The sequence below is a fragment of the Dermochelys coriacea genome, chromosome 3 (genome assembly GCF_009764565.3).
Source record: "Dermochelys coriacea isolate rDerCor1 chromosome 3, rDerCor1.pri.v4, whole genome shotgun sequence".
NCBI lineage: Eukaryota > Metazoa > Chordata > Testudines > Dermochelyidae > Dermochelys > Dermochelys coriacea.
The window spans coordinates 155975342-155992551 of record NC_050070.1 but is presented as its reverse complement, the minus strand read 5'-3'; the positions used below and the strand labels follow the sequence as shown (position 1 = coordinate 155992551).

Below are 17210 nucleotides of genomic sequence, written 5' to 3'. Positions count from 1 at the left end.
GATGGGGCAGAGGTTCTGGGGCGGCGGTCAGCGGAAAGGGAGAAGTTTGATAGGTGTGGGAGTCCCAGGGGACCGGTCATGAGGTGGGGGGGTGAATAGGGGTTGGGGCAGTCAGGGGACAGGGGTGGTTGGATGGGGGTGTGGTTCCGGGGGGGGGGGGGAGTTAGGGGCGGGAGGTCCCGGTAGGGGGCGGTCAAGTGACAAGGAGCAGGGGGGGTTGGATGGGTCAGAGGTTCTGACGGGGGCAGTCAGGGGGCAGGAAATGGGAGGGGGCAGATAAGGGGCGGGGGCCAGGCTGTTTGGGGAGGCACAGCCTTCCCTACCCGGCTCTTCATACAGTTTCACAACCCCGAATTGGCCCTTGAGCCAAAAAGTTTGTCCAACCTTGATTTAGCAGATAGATTTAGTGCTATATCATGTCAAAATCTCTTCAACCAGACTACATCAGACCAATTGGCACCTCACAAATAGCTTCCCCCCATTGTTATTGAAGTGTACACCTGGCTGAAACAATATTCTGCGTTTGTGAGGTCAGACAGGAGGAAGTCTCTGACTTTACCAAACTAAAGATATTAACATAAAAACATACAAGACAAAGTTTAAGTTGAATTGAGAAAGAGAGAAGTAAGTGGTCTTTCATGAAGCTGTTAAACCACAGACCCTACGCTAACACAGCAATGGCAGTTACTAACCATAATTAATTTCAATGTTCTAATTTTCTTTTTAAACCTTATAAACACTTATCTCTTTATCTACTCACCACATTTAGGCAGGCAAACAAATGCTCTTTTTTCTTTCAAAGTTATTACTTGCATCACATATATACATTCTACAAGAATGGCCAAACTTCCTGTCCCTCTGGGCCACATACGATAATCTTCAGAAGTTCAAGAGCCACAAGACATGGGCAACCTTTACACATGCATTTATTAAAATATTAACATCCTACTTACTGTAACACTGCTAATTACTGCTAGAGCTCAGAGCATTGTGGGTCTCCATCCTGGTTGTAAATCTATGGAAAACTGGTTGATATGTTGTCAAAGTGGTAAGGAGGAGCTCAGTCAGATGTTGATTTGTAAGGACTGCACAATGTTTTGGTTTTACAAACTTCATCACAGAGTACAGCGATTCACAACCGTATGTTGTGCCAATAACTGAAATGAGTCGCACACTAGTCTTCTTGAGTTGAGGATACTTCGTTCCTGGAACTTGCTCCCATAATTCAGTTGTAGACTGTGATTTATGCATCATCTTTACAGCCTGGTTTTCATGGAGTTCCAATAGCTCCTTCTCTACAGTAGATGTTTCTGTAACCACGGTTTTGGAAATTGGACAGCCATCATTGATCACATCAACCATGAAAGGGTTTACAAGAAAGATGAAGCAGAATCTCAGCTTCTGCAAGTCTTCAAACCTGGCCTGAAAGTCATTAAGCATTCCTTGTAATTTACCTCTGTATTCCTTAACTTTGTGATCTTCTTCTTTGATTTCAGGGAATGTGTTTACCCTACTCTTGAGATAGGGAAAGTGGTGGAAGTCTTTTAACACTATGTCTCTTTGCAAAAGCTTTAATTTGTTCTGGAAGCTGAAGACTGAGTAAGGTCAGAAATAATCTTATCCTTCCCTGGGAGTGCCAAGTTTAGAGTTTTCAGATGCTGCATAATATCAGTGAAAAACATCAGATCCTGGATCCATTGCTTATCTTTCAGTTGTGGATAGGACTTTTCCTTTTCTTCAAGGAAAGCACAGATAGGTTCCAACAGTTCCACAAACCTATTTAAAACATTGCTGATTGATAACCACTTCACAATACAGTAGAAAGAGACATTGTTAGGTTTGTCATCAAGATTCAGCCCTTCAATTAAATTTTTGAATTGTCGATAAATCTTCCCATTCGAGCGGATGAAATTGAGAGTTCCTAGGACTATTTTTGTAACATTTTTATACTTGAAGTATCTGCTTATGGCATGTTCACAATGGATGATGCAATGAACAGGGAGAAACTCCAGAAATTTAGGATCGCTTTTCAAGAGTCCAATAAGGCCTACTTTTTTCCCCCACAGTACATCAGCATTTGTCAATGTTTTGTCAAGTGCATTCTTCATGTCAGCACTGTGGGTTGTTTCTTTTAGCACCAAGTCCAACATTTATTCTTTCACAATTACATCTGTGGAAACATAAGAACAAATACCGCTAGTTGTGGTTTATCTTGAATATCTGTGGACTCATCGACAGGTAGGCTGAATGCTAGAGAATTCTTTAGATCATTTTGCTGGTTGCTTGCAATATCAGCACTGATCTAGGAGATCCGCCTCTCTGTAGTGTGGGGCGAAATTTGAATTTGCTGTATTAGTCATTAAAGTTTTGTGTTACTCAGATCTAACACTGCAACCACTTCTGCAATATTCTTCTTAACAAATTCTCCATCACAATATAGATGTTTAGCACGAGCGATATTCCATGCCATAACAAAACTAGCTTCAGTCATTATGTCAGCTTCCTTACTGAATGCAGAAAGTAGTGTCTGTTGAAGCATAATTTTATGTGATTAGCTTGTTTTTCCTTAATTCTGATCCAGGATGGTACTTAGACGAAAAGTTATTGTGAGTTGTTTCATAGTGATGTTTCAAGTTGCTTGCTTTATACTGAGAGAGTGATGCATTTCAGATTAGGCACAAGGGTTTGCCACCTTTATTAGTGAATGCAAAATCTTCCTCCCATTCTGGCTGAAAACTTCAGTTTTCTTCTTCATACTTGCGGTTTCTTACAGTTTGAACATGTCATTGTCATCCACGAAATTAGCGTAGGGTTAACACTTAAATCTAAAACTATTCAAATGTGACTTATGAACAGTACACACAGCCTGTAGTGTGCAGCATGCAAGGAGATCATAGCACAGGAAGTCTGCACAGCACTACAGTGATGCAATTTCCTGTTAAAATAAGCATGTGCAGCTGATGCCAGAGCCTAGGCACCATCTGCAGGGCTGAAGCCCCAGCACCAGCTCACCTCCTCCTGCAGGGCTGAAGCCCTGAGCACTGCCTTGCTGTCTCCTGTAGGGCTGAAGTCCCAATCATCAGTGCCCCCTCCTCGGCGGGGCCGAAGCCTCGAGCTTCAGCTCACCCCACTAGGGGATGAAACCCTGAGCCTCCACGCCCCCCTGGCGGGGCTGAAGCTGCAAATACCAGCTCACCACCCCCCATGGGACTGAAACCCCAAGCAATTTTTCATAATAGTATCTGTCCATAAACAAAAGCCATCAGGCCTGTCAGACTTTATCCTAAACTAATCAAATACATGTTAAAAAAATTATTGTGAACGATGGAATGCAATTTTTCTCCAGTGCTTGAAGCAGAACCTCAAACTTCAACTGATACAATGCCAGGAGATTAAAGGGTTAAGGGAAACAATATTGCAATACGGGAGTCCTTATTTCAGTATTTCACAGTCCATTCGAAAATGATATACTGAAAAACTTTAAAATGTAAATGTGCCTTTATATTAAAAAGGGAAATGCCCATATGAAAAAGGAACTATCAAAACACATCGCAGTCTGTTTGCTAAACACAGAAAATAAAGTAACACTGTCGGTCAGGAATCAGGGCAATAAATTCATGAACATCCTACTAAAGCTCTGTATAGAACTTGCATGTTGCTAGCATCTGCTCCAGGAAGTACATCATTATTTTTTACCACTGCCGTATGTACATTCTTATTTAGGAATTTAAATGATTATAAAGAAGCCTGATGTCAGAGATCCAGGGATCAGTGAGAGATTTGACAATAGAAACATCAAAATACCAAAACTGATTACTACCAAGGGATTACAAAAGGAGAATTTTCCATCGAGTCTCATCGCAGGAAACACAAAATAGACTGTATATGTATAGCATCCATATTTTATTGATATGATTATGTAGCACTTAGAAGAAAATTATACAAGAACTCAAACCTAGTCCAAATAGTTCTGCTCTTAAAACTCTGCCTGGCCCAAGACTTCTAACTAACCAAAACAAATACAATAATAAAAATATTGACTAAATAAAAAAGCCTTGTAGTATGATCTGAAGCTCACCAACCTTGGACTCTGATGTACAGTCAAGGAAAACAAGTTCCACAGGCAAAGACCCTCTAATGAGAATGTCCTTCCATCAACCTCAGAAACACAAATGCTTGAGGTCAAAGACCTCAACTTTTGTAATACGAGATAGGAAAGACAGCAGCCTCTTAAATAACTGGATCCCAGCAACACATAAGGCTTTAAAGAGAAGCTTTCATATGGAAGACCATTCCATTTCTACATCAATCTGCTTGATAACTGACTTTCCCCATTCACATTCTCTGCTCTACTTAAATACTGAACTCAATGAAAAATGCCTTCAGCCACACCTCATTGTTCTATCGTTAGATTTTTAAAACACAAGGTTAGGAAGTCGTCAGCACACAGAAGAAAGACCTCCAAAGAATTCAGTGCTGCAGGATGTGATGTTGATGCACCAGGAGGCACTCTTGTCTGGGTCAGTAACGAACTGATAACCCATCGAAGTGTGTTGATTCATTCAAACACGTTTTGAAGAGTAGGGCTTTTATTAATACACTAGAGATGCCTGATAGTGTCTTTTTAACACCAAAACTGATGTTGTTGAAAGTGACATCTTTCAAATGTGTTATAGTATCAAGGGCCTATTTTTGTTCACTGAGGAGTCCATGGCACTTTTCACAAGGACAAGGATAAGAGTGCAAAATTCTGATTTGGGTAAGTATACACTTCCTACCTAAATTCTTCCTGCTATTTCTTTTGGAATACAATATTATTTCTCTCTTCTTGTTATGCAGTGTTTCTGAGCACTGCTAAATAATTGCCACAATCCATTCCAAAGATGTCTGCATTTCAACAAAGTGGTCCCTATAGGGCTGAATTCTGAAGGCCCTGCTCACATAAGTAAAGGTAATAGGCTCATGCTAAAGATTGTATGTCTCTACATTTGTAACACACTTTGCATTATGCAACTGCAAGAAATTATTATAAAAACACATATACATACAAGGACTGCAGAAAAAAATGAGGGATTTCCTTACCATGACACTCTTCTCCCACACTCCCAAGCAGCATGAATTAACATACTATTATATTTTATCTGCTGAATCATATTGCTTAGCTGCACATCAGTTCTTTACTGAAGTTTGCAAAACATGGAGATACCTTAACTCTACCACAAACCTAGACAGTAAATTTGGAAAAGTAAATGGTAAATATGTTCGTTACTGAAAACGTCTAGCACGTGGTTTGACTTCAAAATAGCACAATGATTAAAAACACTTTTTAATCTTGCTGATCATTTAAAATTCAAAATTGATAGAAATTATATGATAGAAACATAGAGCTTGATCCTGCGCCTTTCAAGTCAATGGGAATTTTTCCACTGACTTACATGGAAGGAGGAAGCCACAGTTCCAAAATGCTGATGAAAATCTCAATTAATTTTATAACTATCCCATAACATGCAATAAAAATATGCAATGTCTTGTAAATGCTATAAGTATTCAAACTCTACCACTATGACCTAATGCAGAACATTGTTAACCCTAATTTATAAAAACCTATAACATAAGAACTGGATGGCTAGTAAAAAGATAAGAATTCATTCACATTTTGGTCATGTGCAATCCACAGATTTTAGACAAATATCTGATACCCAAGCAGATCCCTGAAACACTGTGGAAGAGGTGCCTGCAAACTTATATTAACTATGCTCATAATTACTGAAATGGCTACTTGTCAAAATTTTAGGGTCACAGAACTTTTATTTTCTGTAGCATGTTTTGATGTTTTTATTACTGTCAATCTATGCAGAGGGTAGGGGTTTTTATGATTATTACAAATTCTTACGTGCCCTGTAATAAACAAACCCATGGCAGTGCTTTGGCAGAGACATCATGTTCCCACAGCTTTATTCATATTCCCACAAAGTTATGAGCTCTCTTTTTTTAAATTTAACTTTTGATTTTTGAAATTACAACATTTACAGGAAAACTAGAAATGTTTACTGCACAGAGACTTCAAAAATTTCTGTTCAGTCAGTCATTTCCAAACATTCAAGCATCAGGTTCAAATGCCTCTTCCTCATTTTCAACACTCACTTTAACTTTAGGCCTGATCCAGCACCAGTGAAATCACAAAATGGAAATTTTATTACTGACTTCAGAGGGAGCAAAAGCAGGGTCCTTGTCCCCATCTACAGCTCTTCTTTCCTTTTCCTCCTATTCATGCCCAGTCCTCCCTCCTAATGGCTCCTTTTGTTCACGTCACAACCTACACTTGGAACAGCCTCCCATTTCCTCTAAGCACTAAGTGTTCTCCCTCTCCTCCTCCAAATCCTTCTACTTTTACAAAGTCTTCAAACTTTCATCTCATCACTCAAGATGCCTCCATGCCATTTTGTACTTGTAATTGTATCCCATTGTATCTATTGTTAGATCATAAGGAAAGAACTCACAAGGAATTTGTCTGTTCTACATTTCTGAAGTGCCTTGCAAACTCTCACAGTGCTCTATTGATAACATATTATTATACCCCATAAGTAAACTATAACAAAATCAGCAACCTTGCTGAAAGCCCACAAGCTTTACATATATTAAAAACATTTGCAGCTCACATACTTGAGGAGCAAGAGGAATTATTAGGTGTAATTAACATCCCTAAAGAGCTAATGCAATAGCTATTAAATCCTGATGTTTTGGAAAAAATTGGTAGCATGGAAAAAGTAGGGCTAATAGAGATTTTTCAAGTAAAACACAGAATCTTGAATTAATACAATTCAGTCTGAGAAAGAACCCACATACAAGTTTGAATATGAGGAACAACCATATCAAGTATCAAGACATAGCTGGGCCCTGGAACAAGAAAATATTAGGACATAAGTACTAGACCTGGTATATGGCAGAACCTAGACACATTCATCATGCAGTGGGACATAGGCCCTCTCTTTGAGGCTACTTCTTTCAAGTCCTAGATTCCTGTGCAAATACGCTAGGTACTGTGCATAACTATACAATATAAAAAATCCTACCTAAAAGAAGAAACTCGCCTAAAAGAACATTTAGAGAAACGAAGAATGAAAAAAAGCATTTTTTTAAGAAAAAACACAATATCTAAAAAAAAAAAAATCAGCCAGAAAAAACACATATTAGTATTATGCTGCACACAGAATGTATCTTGCAAAGTCAAGTAACCATCATTTGGTTTTGTGTACACCTTTCCCTCATTCCCCTTTGCCTAATGTCAATTGTTGTGTAAGTCATGTTTAACCTAGGTTGTAAACTCCTTCGGGCAGAGACTGCATCTTTACTATCTCAGTAAAATGCCATATACACCTCTAGAGTTTCCCAAGTACACATAATAATAAAAATTAAAAGCAGATATGAATCTAGTAATTGAGTAAACCCCACACAAATGGATGGCCCTGCTGATAATTGGCACATATTATGAATGTATCTTACTGCCCTCTTGAGAAAAATCAGACTGGAAGGAAGAGCTATTCTTCCTCCCATACAGCATGGAGATGTCATATTCGTTGCCAGAAGCAAGGCTATTCAAGTTTATCTTAACCTAGAGCATTCAATATCCAAATTAAAGAGAGAAAGCAAGCAAATGACAAAATCTTCACAGCTCTGGGTTTACTGCGTAAGGATCATATTATCAAGATGAAAATGTTTTAGAAAGAAAGCTGTTGCCAATAGCACAACAGATGAAGTCACAAATACTAGAGAATGGTAGTGGAGGACAAAAGAAATCTAGTTAATAGCTCTGCTCCAGATAAATTAAAATCATACTAACACAGTAAAATCAGCACTCTAAAAAAAGACATATGGCCTTCTTCTCAAATACATTATTCAAATACTTACCCTGATTTCAGGTCTGTAATTCTTAGACAGTTAGTAGCATCCAATCCTACTTTTCCATTTCTGACCACATTGGAAATGAAAGGAGAGAGTGCTGGTGAAATTCTGTTCAAGGCAATTTCAGGAGACATTTTAACGTGTCCTTCTTTCCTGCTGGACTGAGCTCTGCATGGGAAAAATCAAGAAATTACCTGGTGCAAATTCCCATGCAATGTAAGTAACTCAAAGGAAGCACTGGGATACCAAAGGGTTTTTTTTTTAAAAAAAAAGCAATAAATTTGATGTGTTAGGTAACTATTATTTTAACACAGCGATGAACTCAAACGTTCAGGAATGTTCTGTAATTATAAGCAGACTGAAGTACATACAGGTTTATAAGAGATAAGAGCAGAGTATAATAAAGCAGTTCTCTCCTCCTAACTCAACAATAATGGGCAAGTGGTCAGATCAGGAAGGCTACTCATTGAATCTGAACAAAATAATGGAACCTTTCCTGGTCCTCTGCTTTTACTAGAGATCCAATCCCTATGAGTAAGCAAAATCAACTGAAATGGATCAGTCTGACTCCTAAAAACATAGCAATGCATACAGCCTTTACAAATTAAAAAGCCATAAGTGACATAACCTGGCCCCACTGAAGTCAATGGGAATTTTGTTAGTAACTTCAATGGGATCGGATTTGGCCCCCTAGGTATATCTTCACATGTAATTTCTAATGAGACCAAAACATCAGAAAATAGATTAATTTCACTACTACGGCTGGTACACAGAACTGGCATGACTTTTGCAATTCTACTTCTTCACTAAATACCTGTTTTGAAAGACTTTGCTGAACATATCAGATTTACTTATTAGTAACAAATAATATAATGCTTATCATCCAAAGATCTCATTGCACTTCTACAAAGGTATCACTATTCCCATTTTAAAGATGGGGAAACTAAAGTGCAAAGACGTAAGGGTAAAATTTTCAGAAGTGCATACGTGACTTGGGTGCCTAGGTTCAATTAAAAATCAGTGGGACTTAGGTGCTTTTGAAAATTTAACCCTGAATGATTTACTCAAAATCATGCAGAGTCACTGGCACAGCTGGGATTAGAACCCAAATTCTGTATTCTGATTCTAGACCACAGCTTTTTATATGTTTGAAAAGGTCAACTGATGCTCTATTTACCTTCTTACTGCAATACAGCCTTCAGTTACTCTGGACAATATCTACATCCTCTATCTACAACACAGTAGAGTTCACATTTACAAAATCATCTCCAGAAACCAAATACACAAAGAATAACCCTAAAATCTGGGGGATTTGAAATTTCACCCTTCTCTCGACTTTCATTTATGCTATTTTTCCTTCTCTTATCAACCCTGATCATTGTAACTGCTGTTACTATGATATCTTTCTTCCAGAGAACAAGACAAAGACAACAATAATGCTGTGTATGGTCTGTGGCTATTATCAAGTGTTCCATAAAGAGAATAATTAGTTCCCTGCAGTAAAACCTTCACAATATCATGTTTTTCTCTTTTTTTAACATTCACCAATTTTAATCAAATCCCAATTACAAGCATTAGTAGGTGACTAATGGCTAATTCCTACAAAATTGATAACTCCCTGTAATTGATAGCAGTGTGAAGCATCTGATTTAAAAACATTAGCTTTTATGAAAGTAATTCACATGAAAATATAAATCTTCAAGAAACAGAGCCTAAATTAGCTTTTTAAAACATTCTATTAAAGCAAAGGCCTAGCACTTTATGGCAACCAAGAGACAATTACATTAGTGTCTATCTTACATAATTATCTCAACTGAAAATCATAAGGTTGCCAGTACGCTACTGTTCATGGCATTTCCAGAAGGCACAGCAACATATATCTGTGATTGTGTTCAGCTCAGCATGGATGGATTGTCTTGGACTACGCCTCATAGTCTCTTTGAAAGACACATAGGAACACCCGGATGTAAGTGTTGAGAAAGATAGTAGTTTTCACCCATCTCCTGTACAATGTGAGGGGGGATGACCCTTTCACCTTTCTGCACAAAAAAGAAAGTGCGTTCAGTTTTCACTTTGTATTATCTGGGTGATCTTTTTTCTGATTCAACTTAATCTTCAGTCACTTGAAGCTGAACCTTGCAGGATCAGGCCCTTTATCTTTGTTTCACAAAACACAAGGATATTGTCAGAATAAAGGGCTAACAGCGCCAACTCATTCTCCTCATCCATCTCTGATTATGCGGTACAGCACATCATTTATTTTAGACCCATATTTACTTCTATACTACACAAGTGAATTATTGCTCTCTTTATCAACATCACATAACGCTTAAAGAGATACTATCAACTAAATTTAAAAATAACATTCAAGTTTATTAAAAGGAGGTTTTACAAAATACACTATGTTTACAATCTGTCAGAATTTTTTTAAATTTTAATTCACACAGAAATGTTTTCCCCCAATGTAATCCTCTTCTCAGTACTGGAAACAAAACACAACAGTATTGGGTTTACCAAAGTGAAATGAAAGTGACCAGAGAGCAAAAATGACCAGTCAAGTTTCACTACCTAAAACAAAATACTTGAAAAAAGAAAACAAAAAGCACAAATGAAGAAAAGTAAATTAATTTATTTTAGTCCTTTCAGTTTTAATAATCTGTTACTAGTAACACAGGTAAAACTAACGTATGTTTTTTTACTCTTAATAATGACCTGCTAGATCTGAGGAAATTATGAGTGGGAACTGCATCAGGCTACATGAGGGATCCGAATATAGGCTATGCCCTTCCCTTCAATCTGGATGGCACCATTATGGATATTACATAAATTAATCCATAAGAAAGCAGCAAAGAATATACTGGAGAAAACAATTTTAAACTAGCAGAGGGAATGGATTTGAAATTACTTAAAGGATCCTTTCCATATAATCCTTGATTCTATAATTTCCACCAAACTTTCCTTTGCTCTTTGTGGTAAAGTCCTTCATTCCAAGGATCTTTTATAACACATTTTAAAGTTCACATTGTCCCACAATGGGGTCTTCTGATAAACAATGTGGTACAGACCACTATGTTATCTCTCCCCCCTTCTTTTACAAGATCTGCAGGAGAAAACACTATACCAGGGTTTCTTAAATAAGAGTTGCATCTGTTGAAAGCCTGAGGATGATACTAACAACCATAAAATGGGGCACTGGCAGGTTGGTGATGCCCTTAACTTTAACATAGGTGTGGGGACTGTAGAAATGACAAGTCTTCAACATTCAATGCTCCATCCTGATCCGAGATAAAGCCACTAGAATCAGGCTGTTGCTTCACAGGCTTCTATTTTAATAGAGCACTGTAGCAGCGATCTGTTTTCTTATCAGGATGGATGCTGGAACCTGTCACACAAGGGGCAAATCAGCAGTCTAATAGAATTGCTTTGAGCAAGGCTGCAGATTAGAGTGTAAACTCTTTGAGGCAGGGACTATCTTTTCACTCAGTATTTGTACAGCACCTAGCGCAGTGGGTTTCTGGTAAACGTCTGGGTCTCCTAGGTGCCACTGCAATACACATAACAAGAAGAGCAGGCACCCCTTCAGGCTCAAGTGTTGAATATGGAGAGTCATCACCACCACCGGCAGCAGCTGGGATCAGGATGGCGTGTTGCATTCTGAGACCTCTTGTCACCACAGGCCACACCTGAGATTAGACCAGTGCACTCCACGCTAGGAACCTCTGCAGTCCAGTGGCAAACCTATTCCATGCTGGGTGGGACTCCTCGCACCACCGCCCTGGGGAGAGGCCTTGTAGCAGGATCCCTCGTGCCAACGGTGAGGAGAAGGATCCAATATGTTGGGACCCCTCCTGCAGACACGTTGGGTGGGGGATGGGGGGAGCATAACCCATAGCAGAGCCCCTCATGGTGCATGGGGCAGCCCCTCCCCTAGATCCCCTCCAGGCCTACGACACGCCCCCAGGGCGAGAGAGACCCGGGAGGAGACCCACCCATCCCCCGCCCCAGCCCCAGCCCCAGCCTGCTGGGGGCGCTGCTCCCTCTGGCCCCTCCCCAGCGCTGTCTCCAGGTACCTGCAGTCACTACGGGGCAGTAGAAAAAGCCTTAGCGTCAGCCGCGGGCACGCGCCTTACCCCGGCACCCTCTTGCCTGCGGGCGCGCCCCCTGCCGAAGGCGTGCGCGCTCCCGGCTCGCAGTTACCGGGAGAGCGGCGCGGGGGGGGGGGAGGGGAGTGTCAACGTAACTGTAGGTTACTCCGCACCTGCCTGAATGAATGTCCCCGTCTCCCAGTAGCGGGGGCCGCAGCCGAGAGGGAGAGGAGAGAGCGGAGGGGGTGACCCGCAGGGCGGGGAAGGAGAGAGACAATGGAGCGGGCTCGGCAATCAGGCATTTGAGGGGAGCAACCCTGGGCTGGCCGAAGGACCCCCCCTCCCCGTTGGCAACCAGCGAAGCTCCGGAAGTGGCTGCCCAGGCAGCAGGGGGTCAAAGTTCACAGGACGGAGACCCCCGCCGCTGACCTTGCGCCTCTCGGGCGATGGCAGCTGCTGGCCCGACTGAGGTGGTGGTGGTGGGATCCTGCATGACCGACCTGGTCAGGTTAGTACGTGGAGTCGCTCGCTGGTGCGGTGACAAGCGAGCACCACTCGGTGCCCCAGCCCCGCCCCCCTCTTGGGCAGCGCCACCCCTCCCCCATTGCCTGGGATGGGGGGGGGGGCGGCTAGACGGAGGCACAGAGAGCGGGAGGGTCACACGGTGAGTCAGTGTCTGCAAGAGAGCCCAGGGGGCCTGGCTCCAAACCACAGATCACACCGGGCTGGGAAAATCCTCTTGCCCCACGAGCCTGTGCTAATAAAACCAGAGTCAGGTTCCCCACCTACTGTGGGTGGATGAATGGGGAGGAACAGGCTGAGTGTCATCGGGAGAGCAGCACTGAGCTGCCAGTCAGAAGGAGGGTGGATGGAGAGGGATGAATGGGACTGAAGCAAAGACCTGCTTCGGGTGTAGAGGGAAAGGAGAAGAGGCTGAGCAGAACAGTGTAACTGAGCTGCCAGTCAGAGGGTTAGTCCGAGCTGATGTCAGCCATACCAGTAATGCTTTGAGAGAAGCGTGTAGACCCGGGGAGAAGTGCACTGAGAGGAATGCCTAAGGCTGAACCTCAGTGTGAGCGCATTGTCTGCTAGCGCTTTGATCAGCCGTCTGTGGTAACTTGAGGACAGGGACGATTGAGTCTGGGGTTTCCAGCTGTACTCAGGCTGTTAAAAGTTCTCTTTGCCAGAAAGGCAAATTAAATTTTTCACTCACACCATAGTAGTCTGTGAACCCTTTCTTAGATCCAGGCAAGCCTACCAGAAGGACAGTTTGATTTGATCTTAAGAGAGTAAATAAAGCATGCAAACAAATCTTCAGCTAGTTCAAAGGTGATTTTCTCTACCACATAGGCAAGAGATAGTTTAATATGCTAACCCCCCCCACACACACACACACGCACACATGCCCCTCAAACCAACCCATCAACCTATATCAGCATGGGATAATACTGAATTTGCTGGTCAAGAAAGTATAAAGTACGTGGCTCAGAAGAATATGGAATGTGAGAAACATAGACAGACACCCATTCCAGCATTCATGAAAAACTGGCCTTGGGTTTTGTGTCAGGAAGATTAAGTGTTTTGTATCCGATGAAGTGAGCTGTAGCTCAAGAAAGCTTATGCTCAAATAAATTTGTTAGTCTCTAAGGTGCCACAAGTACTCCCTTTCTTTTTGCAAATACAGACTAACATGGCTGCTACTCTGATAAGTGTTTTGTGTAATTTGTAGAAAGCATCAGAAGCTTTCTGAGAAAGAGTCCTCTTATAAGCAGGGGTAAGACCTTTTAGAATTGATCCCTACGTGTACGTGAATGCTCCAGCGTAGATTTAAAAGTCCTAAAAAAGAAAATGTGGCCCTTTATCCATGAAAAGTTCCTGTTACTAGTTTGTTCTGTAAAATGCAATACAAGGAGATGCAAAAGTTTGTCACATATATAACACAACTGTCACAATTGTTAAATGCAGTTACAGTCTTAGGCCCTGTCCTGATTGGAAAAAAGAGTGTGTTTCAACTGTGTTAGTTTAATGTGATTAAAGGTTGGCCCTTGTTAAAACACATAGGATAACACATTTGAAGTCATGTTAACTGGACCTTTTATAGCTGATGGATTAAAACATATTAGCCTGCACATTAATAGGCATTGGAGGGCTTTTCACTTGTGTTAAGCTAACTTGATTTAACTAATATGATTGGAAAAACCTACCCATTTTGCTCTTCAGTACTCCGGGCCTTGGGACTTATGTGTAAAGTAGTGTTTTTAAAAAAAAAAAAAAATGTGGAAGGTTGCAATAAAGTTAGCTCAGTTGAGCTAGCTTAACTTGTTTGAAACGCCACTTAAACTGCATCTACGTTGACAGCAAGTGGGGTTTTCAGTTGAGTTTGTAAGCCAACTTGATTGAAAAAGCACCCCTTTTCTAAGTCGAGAGAGGTCTCTGCAATTTTGAAATGCTCTACATTTGCAGGCCAAAAACTACTTCAATCTTGTATCAAATTACGTTAATACTCATGATGAGGAAGACTTTATATGGGCAATTTCAAAGTCTCTGAGGGAGGTGTCTCAGAAATGCATACAGAAAGCATTACTGTGCTTGCTGATGGATCCAGTGATGAATTTGTATCTGAGGTAAATCAGCGTGCATCAGATTTGTGGAAGAGAGGAAACCTTGTACTCTCTTTGCTGATGTACCATCTGGAAATAAAAACAGAATCAGGGAAACCTGGTATTGTCATGTGGGGAATAATAGCTTTGTGAGAGTTGTGACTATCAAATCAAAACCTATTATATCTTGTGTAAACAAGGCAATGAACGGGAATTGCTATTCTGAAATATTTAATCTGGAATACTATTCCTGATTAATTCCCCATTTGGATGCTCTTATTCTGGAGTGAATCAGGAATAGTATTCCTTATTAAATTCACAACCTATTCTATTCTAGAATAATTTTCTGCATAGACATGTCCTCAGTTTGAATTTAGATAGCAATAGTTTTGCTAGTCATGCTGGTCATGTTTAGACAAGATGCTCTTGTTGTGGTTGATGCCATGCAAAGCAGCAACCTGTGCTTTATATTCTGGATCTTCTATATAAAAAAAAATCCTATCTTGAAAAATTTGAGTTTGTGTTGAAAGACATTTAAGTCTCCTGTGGCACCTTAGAGACTAACACATTTATTTGAGCATAAGCTTTTGTGAGCTACAGCTCACTTCCACTGAATGCATCCGATAAAGTGAGTTATAGCTCACTAAAGCTTATGTTCAAATAAATTTGTTAGTCTCTAATGTGCCACAAGTCCTCCTCTTCACTTTGCGGATACAGACTAACACTGCTGCTACTCTGAAACCTGTCATTTAAGTCTCTGTGATACTGGCAACACAGCTAACCTGTATCTGACCCATAACCACTTAACAAGAGGCATTACAATTGTATCAGAACAATTCACATGTATGAAAATTTCAAAGAGATGTACTAGACCAGCAATCATTAACCAAATCATTTATAGTAATAGAAACCAAGGGTAAATGCGAAGTGTATTAGTCTGTGTTTACCTGTATACTGTTAGATGTTTAACAATGTAAGTAAATTAGCTTGTAGATACTAATTCCTTTTCATGTCTTAATTGCCTTTACATTATGTATGCAACTGTTTTCAGTCAACCTTAAGATCAAAGATGTGAGACACTGCATGAAATTAACAATATTGCATATATTGTCTTCAGTTTTTCTATCCATGATATAATGTATAACCAGCAGTTGCCTTATGTTAATCAATGTAACTCAATTACTTGTTTCAGAGTAGCAGCCGTGTTAGTCTGTATTCGCAAAAAGAAAAGGAGTACTTGTGGCACCTTAGAGACTAACAAATTTATTAGAGCATAAGCTTTGCGAGCTGTAGCTCACGAAAGCTTATGCTCTAATAAATTTGTTAGTCTCTAAGGTGCCACAAGTACTCCTTTTCAATTACTTGTGTATGCATAAATAGAATGTTAACTTCAAAGTGATGGGACAATGTGTGCTCAACAAAGACGACTCCTCAGTCGCATGCTGTGCTCAAAACACTTAACAGCCTGCTTCAACTATAAAAGTGAAACCTGGGGCCTGATCCTTTCATCTCTAGTCTGCTGAACTTTGAACAGGGAAAGTTTAACCTGTGGGACTGAGATCTTCCAAGTAGTTATTTGGAATACCTGAGAAAATTTATGGAAAGACTCTCTATCAAAGTTTACATCTAAGCAGCATTTGGATTCTGACCTTTTGAGATGGTTCCAGAGAGACTGTTACAAGCCAGCAGATATAACTTCACTGCTATGATCCTAATCTTTGAACAATGATAATCACTTGTATGTATATGATTCCATAACCATTTAATAACTCTTCTTTTCTTTTATTAATAAATTGTTAGTTTACTAAGGGTTGGCTGACAGAGCGATATTTGGGTAATCTCTGAAATGTATATTGACCTGAGGGTAAGTGTCTGATCCTTTGGGATTGGTAGAACTCTTAAGTATGGTGAATAGGTTACTGAAAACCCTATCACTATATTTGACCTGTTTTGCCCAGATGGGCACCAAGGGCTGGAATGCCTAAAGGGGACTGTTTGACTTCTGATTGATTAGCGTGGTACGGCAGAATTTCTTTTGTTACTGGCTTGATTAGTCTAATTATAGAATAAAGAACCAGTTTTGGGGACTGTCTGCCCTATTTCTTGCAGTCTGCCCTGAGTATGGCATTCTCTGTGTGGCCCATCCGGGCACACGGTCACAGTCCCAAAGAATGATGGAAACTTCAAGCATTTACTGGTTACTGAGAGCTATTTTTGAGGTCTCCCCAATGTATGCTGGTTTACTATAATGAGGACAGAATAGTGAAGGCAGTGATCAAAAGTTATTTCTCTCTCACCTATTTGGGACATATTGCAAAAAATTAAATCAGAAGCTAATGTAGCCCAACTTAGGGGCACTCTTCAGGAGATCAAGAGAGACACAAATTTTTGAGACATTGCATTTAGTGAAAGACTTATTCACCACTGACACTGAATTCTATCTTACTCTTCTAGAAGATAATCTTATTGTTGAGGATTGCCTAAGCTATAAAATGCTATGCTGTGATGCACAGCAATGTAATACAATCTTCTGTCTGAACACTTAACTTTAAGGATGGCAGACTTGAAGGAATAAACATTTCTGGGTCTTTGAGACAAAGTTACCAAAAATATCAGATGCATA

The 17210-nt window shown here is 40.3% G+C and overlaps 2 protein-coding genes across 14 annotated transcripts in view; one reads left to right on the top strand and one right to left on the bottom strand.

Annotated features, from left to right (window-relative positions):
* BABAM2 (BRISC and BRCA1 A complex member 2) overlaps nucleotides 1-12291 on the bottom strand; it is a 309223-nt gene extending 296932 nt beyond the window's left edge. For 3 of the 10 annotated variants that reach the window (XM_038396235.2, XM_043511625.1, XM_043511628.1), the window contains exons 1-2: nucleotides 11973-12122; nucleotides 7909-8070 (exon numbers count right to left, since the gene is read on the bottom strand). In XM_038396235.2, the coding sequence (XP_038252163.1) occupies nucleotides 7909-8036 (128 nt within the window). In that variant the 5' untranslated portion in view covers nucleotides 8037-8070; nucleotides 11973-12122. The other 7 variants (XM_043511627.1, XM_043511630.1, XM_043511626.1 and 4 more) reach the window with 6 other exon arrangements.
* Nucleotides 12292-12361: 70 nt separating this feature from the next.
* RBKS (ribokinase) overlaps nucleotides 12362-17210 on the top strand; it is a 105651-nt gene continuing 100802 nt past the window's right edge. For all 4 annotated transcript variants that reach the window (XM_043511634.1, XM_043511633.1, XM_038396240.2 and 1 more), the window contains exon 1: nucleotides 12362-12495. In XM_043511634.1, the coding sequence (XP_043367569.1) occupies nucleotides 12434-12495 (62 nt within the window). In that variant the 5' untranslated portion in view covers nucleotides 12362-12433. The remainder of the gene's footprint in view (nucleotides 12496-17210) is intronic.